Raw genomic sequence first — 10,514 nt, 5'->3', positions numbered from 1 at the left:
CATATACATATACATACACACACACACACACACATATATATATATATACACATAAATATATATACATACACATATACATATATATATATATATACATACACACACACACACACACACATATATATATATATACATACACACACATATATATATATACATACATACACATATACATATATATATACATACACAAATACATATATACAAACACATATACATATTAATATATACATATATACATATATACACATATATACATATATATACATATATATATATATATATATATATATAAATATACATATATACATATATATATATTTCATGTAACACTAAGAAACAATGCATGGTATTAGAATTTTCAACTCAAACCAAAAATATAACAAACTGCTTGTTAGAGTATCCACATTGGTGGAGTTAAGATTGGCATCACATCAAGTCATGTAAGTTGTAATAATGAAATTAAATCAAATGATGATATTTTGAAAGCATTTAATATCTGCATTTCAGGTTTGCATAATATATACATACATAACACTCTCTGTCTCTCTCTCTCTCTCTCTCTCAAGCGGCTCCATTTAACTGAACAATGCAATCATTACATCAATTTTAAATACAGCGTTATCTTCAGCATCACAGATATAGAATTTCAACAGACACGATATATTAATATAATTTTACTTAAATATTTTAACAGAGCAAAAGGATGGAAGAAATGTATATTAACGTATCTTGTCTGTTGAAATTTCATATCTGTGCAGCTAAAGATAGCACTGTATTTAAAATCGATGTAATGGGAGAGCCCATTTTTAACAAAACTGTCCGATGAACGGGAACATGAAACTTTTTGTTATATTTCTGTTGCTTTTAAATAAAGTATATATATATATATATATATATACACACACACACACACAGTTCTATATCTTGAAGTATATTTGCCACCTAAATGTGGCTAACCCTTAAGGGATGATGCTACTGGAGCTTGGCGCCCCAGGAAGACATCTCCTCCAGCTGGCTATTGACACACGATCTGTGTCCTATCAGTGTTTGCAAAGGGAAGTCATCGTTCCCATCTCCAGCCTGACATGATACACACGGATCCAAGTTTCTCTTATATAGCCGTTATCAGCATGTGACAACCAACGGTTGGCGATGGGAAATGATTCTCAATGCAAATATATATACTTTTTCCAGTGATGAAAAGTCACTGATCTCGAAAAAATGTAAACAAGCAATAATAAATCTCTGAGCGAGGTATAAACAGTAGCCGCACGACATCGAGAAGTATATTTGCCACTTAAATGTGGCTAACCCCTAAGGGTTGATGCTACAGTAGTTTGTAGCCCCAGGAAGACATCTCCTTCAGCTGGCTATTGACACACTATCTGTGCCCTATCATTAACAGAGAAGAGTTTACATAGTGGATGCATTTTCTATTGTATAGTATCATATATTATTCAAACCTAAAACTTAGGCATTAAATGTTTTTAAAATATCACTTTTTGGTTTCACTTCATTTTTACAACTACACACACGTGCACGCACACATTTATAAATATGTGAGGAGAGTGTGTGCATGTTGCTTTTCATTATATTGTGATGTAGTTTACAATTAATTGTGTAAGAATAAGTGAATTTAGCAATACCACATGCTCTACGCCATTATTAGTGCAACGGTGTCACATCATGCAACACTGGCACTGCAATAGTGTCACACCAAGTCACATGCCATGCACTAACATCATTTCATAAACTCTCAAACCATGCACTATTTACACTAGATCAATCAAGTTTATCAAAGATATTAGCTCACAGATCAATATATGTCGGTGATACTCCAAGCACTGCCTGGAGTACCATTGCATTACTCCAATGTCACATATGTAACACACCATACACCACTACCATTCCTGTCACATACGTAACACAACAAAACAGCATCAGCAATGTGACCCTGATACAGCAGCCCTTTTGTTACACACATACCTCATTACAAAACAATACAGGGGCTATATAAACAGATATTTATTTATGAAACAAGAATACTATTGATAGTGAGTTCAAAGTTTTGGATAGTTAAGCCATCGTCGGACTGTCGATAGCTTAAATGGTCAAAAATTTGAAGTCACTGTCAATAATATTCTTGTTTCAGAAATAATAAAAACAATTTTGTAGAGTACAAATTTTATTAAACTAAACATAAACACACACACACACACACATACGGGGTGGTGCAAAAGTAGGTATACATTTATGAATAAAAGAAAACGCATACAATATTCATTTATTTTTATCAAAAACAATTGAAAGTGACGATAAAAATATAATTATAGTTATGATAAATATATTATTATGATTACTGACACTGGAAATATCCAAAATGAGGCTAACTAATTTAATATGCTAATAACCTTAATGAATTAATTATTACAACATTGATGTGATACTTACTGTATACCTACTTTTGCACCCTGGTGTATGTATGTATGTATGTATGTGTGCGCGTATATATATATATATATATATATATATATATACGCACACATGTATACATATACACACACACATGTATATAGAATACAGGTGTTGGTAGGAGGAAGAGTGGAATGGATATCAAGAGAGTGAAAAAGAGACAGACAGACAGACAGACAGAGACAGATGAGAAAGAGAAAGACAGAAATAATGGAAATGGGAAGTAGTAAAAAAAAAGTCAAAGAGACAGGAAGAAAAGAGAGAACATTGATATGGTAAATGAAATAAGGAGGGGAGACTGGGAGAATGATGGGTTGAGGTGATGGAAGGATGAGAAGCCAAATGACACAGGGACATCCAAACAACCTCCACACAACCAATCATCAGCACACACACACACACACACACACACATATATATACATACACAACTGCATGGACACATCAAAATCTGCATGTATGCTTTTGTGCAGCTATTCAGTCCTAGCCAAAGACTACATGATCCCACATGCACACAAAAACACACAATGAAACAAAACAAAAAAGCAGACCGTCACTTACATGCAATGGCTCGCAGTCTTAGTGGTGCAGCTTGTTGAGATTGCAGTGGAGGACTGTCAGGATTTGAATAACCTTGGTAGGATGATTGCTCCTGCTGGACAGTGATCTTATGCTGGAAGTCTGGACATAATAAATAAAATACACACATTCATATACAAGTAGATGTAAAGATGTGAAGGCACGTGGCTTAGTGGTTAGGGCATTCGGCTCACAATTGTAAGGTCGTCAGTTCAATTTCCAGTGACACGTGTCCTTGAGCAAAACACTCTATTTTTCACGTTGCTCCAGTCCACTCAGCTGGCAAAAATGAGTAATAACTGTATTTGAAAGGGCCAGCCTTGTTACACTCTGTGTCACGCTGAATCTCCTTGAGAACTACGTTAAGGGTACACGTGTCTGTTGAGTGCTCAGCCACTTGCACGTTAATTTCACAAGCAAGCTGATCCGTTGGTCGTATCAGCTGGGACCCTCATCGTCGTAACCGACGGAGTGCTCCAGAAGTAAATACACACACACACACACAAATATACTTATACAGGATGAATCAGTTCCTTTTTTTTTTTTTGCGGACACTGCTTTCAAGAGCCCTAGCTTTCTTCTAACTATTTTTGTTATTACTTTGCTTTTCAGGTTGACTCGACAAATGAAAAGACACACTGTAATCATTGCCTTAAAAGCGCAACATAATGTTATAGAGATAGTTTGCTTTCTGAAAGTTGCACAATCCTGCATTGTCAAAATCAAAAAGCTGCTGATGAGGATACAACACCAGTAGCTAAATGCAAAATGCGTGCACAGGGTCCTAATGCCAACAGAACACGTAACCCCATACAAAGAGTTCAAGAAATAAATGATAAAAACTGATACTTAATTTATCAACCCCAAAAGGATGAAAGGCAAAGTCAACCTTGGAAGAGTTTGAACTCAAAATGTGCAGACAGAGGAAACGCCACTAAGCATTTTGACTGCCTTAAAAATGGCTTCTAATTTAGGCAGAAACCTAAGAATTTTGAGAGAAAGATGTTGATGTAACCAGAGGTTTACAGGTAGAGTATAGTTACTTTAACCAGGATGGCCATAGCTGGAATGCTTTTGAACATTTGTCTGCTCAGTCACAGCTGACCTGGGGCTAAGCAAGATCAACAAAAACCAAACTGCATACAGTCACTATACAATACGAATAAACAGAGAAGATAACCAGGGTCTCTGATCAAAAGTTTGCCGAGACAAGCTGACCCAGGGTTAAACAACAACAACAACAACTTACTTGATGGCACACTGATCGTCTTTCCACCGATTTCAGGTCTGTTTCGAAACATACGGAATTTATCTTTTCTCTTCTTTGGTGTTGGTTTGTTGATGTCCTGCTGTATAAACATGACATTCAACTCCCGTTGGACAAGATCAATTTCACGCTCAGCCAGCTCCTGCTCCCGTTTCTTCAGCAGTTCCTCTTGGATTTTCTGCTGCACTGCAGCTTTGGTCAGTTCCTCTTCACGGTTTCGCAGCTCCTAAAACACACAAACACACACACACACAGATGGATACATGCACAGAAATACATACACAAAAAGACATGCATTGTCTCACATACACAACGAAGAGATATAATGTTAAACTGCCATTATTCAACAATGTGGTTGTGGGGTAAAAATGGGGCGTGGGGACTATGAAACAAGAAGACATACTAGAAAATTACTATTTGTAAATCTCACAACATGAGATATTCAGCAACGGTACTTTGGAGTAAAGATTGTTTGGCAATATAACACGGCGGTTCTGGTTTAGGATGAATATTGCTGTAATTTAGCCCCAGGAGATATCGTCTCCAGCTGGCTATACAACACGATCTGTGTTCGAAAATATAAGGACACAGATTGTGTTGTATAGCCAGCTGGAGACGATGTCTCCTGGGGCTAAATTACAGCAACCTTCATCCTAAACCAGGACTGCCATGTTATGGTGGCAAACAATCTTTACTCCAAGAAGACATACATTAGCTCTTCACATTACATCCAGAACCTCTCTAGTAAGCTTAATGCTGTTTTCATTTGATCTTACAACCTACACCACTGCCACTAGCATCACAATTACCACATCCTACTTCAACACTACATCACAATACCACACACAGAGCATCACCACCACCACCACCACCACCACCACTGCTGCCAATATCTCCATTATCCTCAGAGTGCAATAGTTCTGCTGAGTCAGAGATGGCCTGGAGTTTACGCAACAACATAAAGACACACTGATACCCACTGTCACAATAAATAAACATAAGCCAAAAGAACCCACAAATGGTCACTCAGTTTGCTTGAAATAGCAGCTAAGTCTTACGAAAATTACACTTTGCTCTATTAGGAAAAGAAAAAACACAATGAATAGCATTGTAACGGGCACACAATGTCTGAAGAAAGCAGTCAATTGGATGTGGCTTGAATACCTGTAATTCTTTGGAAGATGACAAAGAGCCAGGAGATGCGCTTTCTTTCCGTGATTCAGAACCTCAAGTTATAGACGAGTCTGCTCCTCGAGAAGAACCTGTTAGCTCATCGTTACCACTTAACGACAATAACTCAACTCCAGAACACAGTTGTCAACATCCAAGAAGATCAACAAGACGAAGAAAACCTCCTGACTACTATGTGTCACAACACTGATTTCAATTTTGTTGTGATACTGTGTAATTTACGTTTTATATTCCATACTTGTTGGGGAGGTGTTATATTGTGTTCTGACTCGGTATTGAACTCAGTTTAGTAACTTTGTCTTGTTTACTAAATGTATTTGTATTTTGTTAATTTGTACAAATAACAGTTCTTCTAATTTGCATAATGCTTTGTTTTGCACGTGGATTTTTGGGGTCTGCTTTAATCAGCGTGGATTTTTGAGTATATATATATTGCTCACGTGTTCACTCCATTATTTAAGTGGAATTTGAGTAATGTGATAATTCTGTATTAAAACATAACAGCCCAACTTTGGGTCAGGCAACAACAACAACCACCACTAAGCATGAATGCAAGGGTTCAAGTCCACAGAGAGACAATGGCAACATATCCCTAATCCCTTACCTTCTCTTTACTCCGTAGTTCATCAAACATGTGTTCTATCTCCTGACGCCAATCTTCCTGCATTGTATGGAATGAGTCTTGAGGGGTGGTCATGAAAGACGAAGAAGCAATTTCTTCCAGTTGCTTCAAAATTTGGCAGAAAGATGGTCTTTCGTGTGGTTCTTGCCTCCAACAATCTGAACAATGAAACAAGTGAGTGGATCAGTAATTAACAAGAACAAAGAAAACGAGCATTCCATTCCTTAGACCAAGATGTCACACACACAATGCACCAATATATCATTCATTTCATTTAATATCTACTTCCTGTACTAGTATGGCTTAGGTGGGACATAGCTGCAGAAGAACGGTGGGAGGAGATGCTCTTCCTGTTGCTAACACTTGTTTTTCAAGGGAATTTTTTTTTTTTTTCCATTTGAATTCAAAAGAGCAAAGCAAGCAGACAGGAGATGCCAAATAATATCCTCAAATGCAGCCCAAACACAGATAGTGTTGTCGCCACTTGTGGCTGAAGTGCCAACAGGGATGTTACCATTTGTAGCCATAGCACAGCATAGTTTCTAGAACATTCCTGCACACCCATCCACCTGCTTTCATTGCTTCTTTAGTTTACAGAGTATTTTCTACTTCCATTGTACAAGGCACACACCATCTCTGAAGCAAGTGCTACGATGGAACCATATAGGGAGACATACATAATAAATAAAACAAAAAATCATAGATATATGTGTACACACACACACACATAAGGCGGTGAGCTGGCAGAAACGTTAGCACGCCGGGCAAAATGCTAAGTGGTATTTCGTCTGCCACTACGTTCTGAGTTCAAATTCCGCCGCGGTCGACTTTGCCTTTCATCCTTATGGGGTCGATTAAATGAGTACCAGTTACGCACTGGGGTCGATATAATCGACTTAATCCATTTGTCTATCCTTGTTTGTCCCCTCTGTGTATAGCCCCTTGTGGGTAGTATAGAAATAATACACACACATATACATATGCATAGACATATGATGTATACAAACACACAAATATATCCATGCTGAAATGTAAACTTACGAGTCATGAGTTCCGAAAACATTGCTGGACATGTTGATGGCAGTGGTAGAGTGAGTTTGTTGACAGCAACTCCGTAAGCTACCCCAAGGGCATCGATACCCTTGTAAGGGATTTCGCCTGTTAGAAGTTCCCATAATACAACACCGTAACTGAAACAGAAGAGAATACAACTTTATCAAGAACAGTAAAAGAAAGACTGTTGAGAGGTAAAGTCCACCAAGGTAAACACCGAGGTAAAGTCCACCAAGCTTTAAACAGGTACAAAAGAAGAGTCCACCTAGCTGTGAATAGGTACAATACAGAGGGCCAATTTAACTCTAAATACCATAAGGTGGGTGTTATGAAGAGGTGAACTGTTCCAAGGGGGCTAAAACATGTATTTTTCCAGGTAAGTAACCAGTTTTAAACTATCAAGAAGAAGCTTTTAATGAGCCCCAAAATGCTTTGCAAAACATTATCTGGCAGACCAATTGCCATTAAGGAAGCCTCCATGAAGTTAGTGAGAAATTTATTACTTATTTCTCACTAATTTCATGAAAAAAACAAAGGTCAGCATAGAGCTAAATACACGTGTCTCATTAAAAGACACTGTAAAGTGGTTGTACACAGTAATGGGGTTGGCATTGGGAAGGGCATCCAGCAGTAGAAACCATGCCACAGCTCACACTGAAGGTCAATGTAGCCCTGTGGTTTGTCAGATCCTGTCAAATAATCCGATCCGTGCTGGCAGGGAAAACAGACATAAAATGATGATGATGATGATGATGATGGCAGTCATAGCTGGAATACCCTTGATCACAGATCTGCTCAATTAAGGCAATCTTATGTTAAATAACAGCTACAATATAATGCCAATGCTGGGAATGAAGTTTGAACCTAGAATGTGGATGTTTATAGTCAGTGAGTACAACAGAACATGGGTGAAGGACACGTCTAAGAGGAGAGTGAAGAGGACAGACCTAAGTAGACTGAAGAGAACAGTCCATGACTAAGTGTAGATTCAGGAGGGCAATAATCCACAGATATCTTTGTCAATATAAGCACTAATTACAACAAAACTGAGTCAGGAGTGATGGCACCATGAGTGGTGGCCATGTAGCCAACTGTGGCGTTCATCAAATCTCCTGAAGACATTAATAAACTAGAATAGGAAATAATGTTATGACAATGGATTTCTTGAACCTGTGGTTGTAATGTGAGATTGAGGACATGCGTATGATGTAGTGTGGTAGGAAGGAGATACAGTTTGGTAGTAAGAGAGGTGGGTATGTGCATCATGTGGGAGAAAAAACATTGGCATCCATGCTAGTGGAGCGCTAAGAGCATCATCTGAGCATGATCATTGCCAGGGCTGCTGACTGGCTCCCGTGCCGGTGGCACGTAAAATGCACCATTCAAGCATGATCGTTACCAGTGTCGCCTTACTGGCACGTGAAAGACAACATTCGAGCTCGGTCGTTGCTAGTACCGCTTGACTGGCCCTTGTGCCAGTGGCACATAAAAGCACCCACTACACTCTCGGAGTGGTTGGCGTTAGGAAGGGCATCCAGCTGTAGAAACTCTGCCAGATCAGATTGGGGCCTGGTGCAGCCATCTGGCTCACCAGTCCTCAGTCAAACCGTCCAACCCATGCCAGCATGGAAAGCAGACGTTAAACGATGGTGATGATGAGTGTGGAGGACAAGTTTGTTATATGACAGTGAGGGACATGTTATGGAGTGTAAGGGTGTAGAAGATGAACAGTACAGTGGTGGTGATCCTGCTGGGCAGGTTGACAAACCAACAAACAATGAATAAGTGGTAAAAGATTGAATTACTGAATGGTAATTGAAACAAATATCATGGATTAAAGGAAACATGCAACAAAGATGGTGAGATGGCATTGGTTGCTGCTTACCTCCATACATCACTATTCTTAGAGAATTTGGACATTTTGATTACTTCGGGAGCCATCCATGCATAAGTTCCAGCAGCACTCATCCTGGTCGTCTTACAAACCTCTCGCGCCAGACCAAAATCGGTGATCTTCAGAGTTTTATGTTGCAAATCATTTTCTTCAATTTTCTCTTTCAGAAGAACTAGTTCAAGAAAGAAAACAAGAATAAACCGTTTTAATTTTAAATAATTTAGTTTTAATTTAAAAATTATTTTTTTAAAATTTCAATGCATAAAATTTATTTTTTAAAGAGATTAAAACAAAAAAGAAAGGAAGTATTGGTGTTGATTATTTCAGCTAAAACCCTTCAATGTGTTGCCCCAGCATGGCCACAATCTAATGGCTGAAACAAGTAATAGATAACGATAACCAACTGACTGAATTTTATTAAAGGAACATGGATCACTGCTGAGACTCCGAAGCTATGGAAATACTTATAATTAGCGACTGAAGAACACGTTTCGAAAATAGAACAGATCTGATTTTTACTGTTTTTGACAATGTCAGGCAAGGGAGATAACTCATTTTAACTAACTCGTTTCAAACTTTTCTCTCTCTCTCTCTCTCTCTCTCTCTCTCTCTCTCCCTCCCTCCTCCTCCTCCTCCTCCTCGCAAGAGCTAAACCAAAACAGCTCAACCTAAATTAGCGTTTCTCAATCGGGGTCCGTGTGGACCTTTGGGGTTCGTGTAAGATTTTGTTAGGTTTTATCTGTAATAAATTGGTTACACTTCTACATTGCACAAAATACTTTCTTCATCCAATTCCTAATAATGTCTAACGATAAAAATGGAATATTTTCAACGCCAAATGACTATAGGGATCCGTCTGAGTAAAACGAGGATCAAAAGGGGCCATAGGCAAAACAAAAAATGATTAAGAACCACTGATCTAAACTATCCCATTCTCAATGAACCACCTCCACCATCAACATCCCCACACTCACCAGTTCAATTTCCACTCATTTTCTCTTTTCTAAAATTTTTGTTGCTTCATGCAATCTCTTCAATAGTTTTTAACTCTGTCTGTTGTCGGAGTTGCGTTATTTTTGTTTAGAACACAGCTCTGGTAATGGACAGAGTCAACAACTATTGAAGAGGTTGCAAGAAGTAAAGAAAATTTTAGGGGGAAAAAACCGAATAAATAAGTAAATCAGTGAAAATCAAACTGTTGAGTGTGTTAATTAATAAAACATCAAAACAGAATGACTTTCCCCAGACAAAACAGAACATGCTTCAACACACAAATTCACATAAAGAATCTTGCAAACCAAATACAAAAACTAAGTGTGTGTGTATATATATATATATATATATATATATATATATATATATATATATAAATGCGCAAGCATGCACATGCATGCCAACCTTCCTACAAGCTTTCATACACTGGATTCTGTGTAG

At 38.0% G+C, this 10,514-nt stretch overlaps 1 protein-coding gene across 1 annotated transcript in view; it reads right to left on the bottom strand.

Annotated features, from left to right (window-relative positions):
* LOC106872052 (mitogen-activated protein kinase kinase kinase 11) overlaps nt 1-10,514 on the bottom strand; it is a 76,167-nt gene that overhangs the window by 5,786 nt on the left and 59,867 nt on the right. The window contains exons 2-6 of the mRNA XM_052969092.1: nt 9,072-9,252; nt 7,175-7,323; nt 6,116-6,291; nt 4,303-4,546; nt 3,036-3,155 (exon numbers count right to left, since the gene is read on the bottom strand). Coding sequence (XP_052825052.1) covers nt 3,036-3,155; nt 4,303-4,546; nt 6,116-6,291; nt 7,175-7,323; nt 9,072-9,252 — 870 coding nt within the window. The remainder of the gene's footprint in view (nt 1-3,035; nt 3,156-4,302; nt 4,547-6,115; nt 6,292-7,174; nt 7,324-9,071; nt 9,253-10,514) is intronic.

Source organism: Octopus bimaculoides, chromosome 6, assembly GCF_001194135.2.
Source record: "Octopus bimaculoides isolate UCB-OBI-ISO-001 chromosome 6, ASM119413v2, whole genome shotgun sequence".
NCBI classification, from domain to species: domain Eukaryota; kingdom Metazoa; phylum Mollusca; class Cephalopoda; order Octopoda; family Octopodidae; genus Octopus; species Octopus bimaculoides.
Note: the sequence above shows the minus strand (reverse complement) of the source record. Positions and strands in the feature narration are given on the sequence as shown.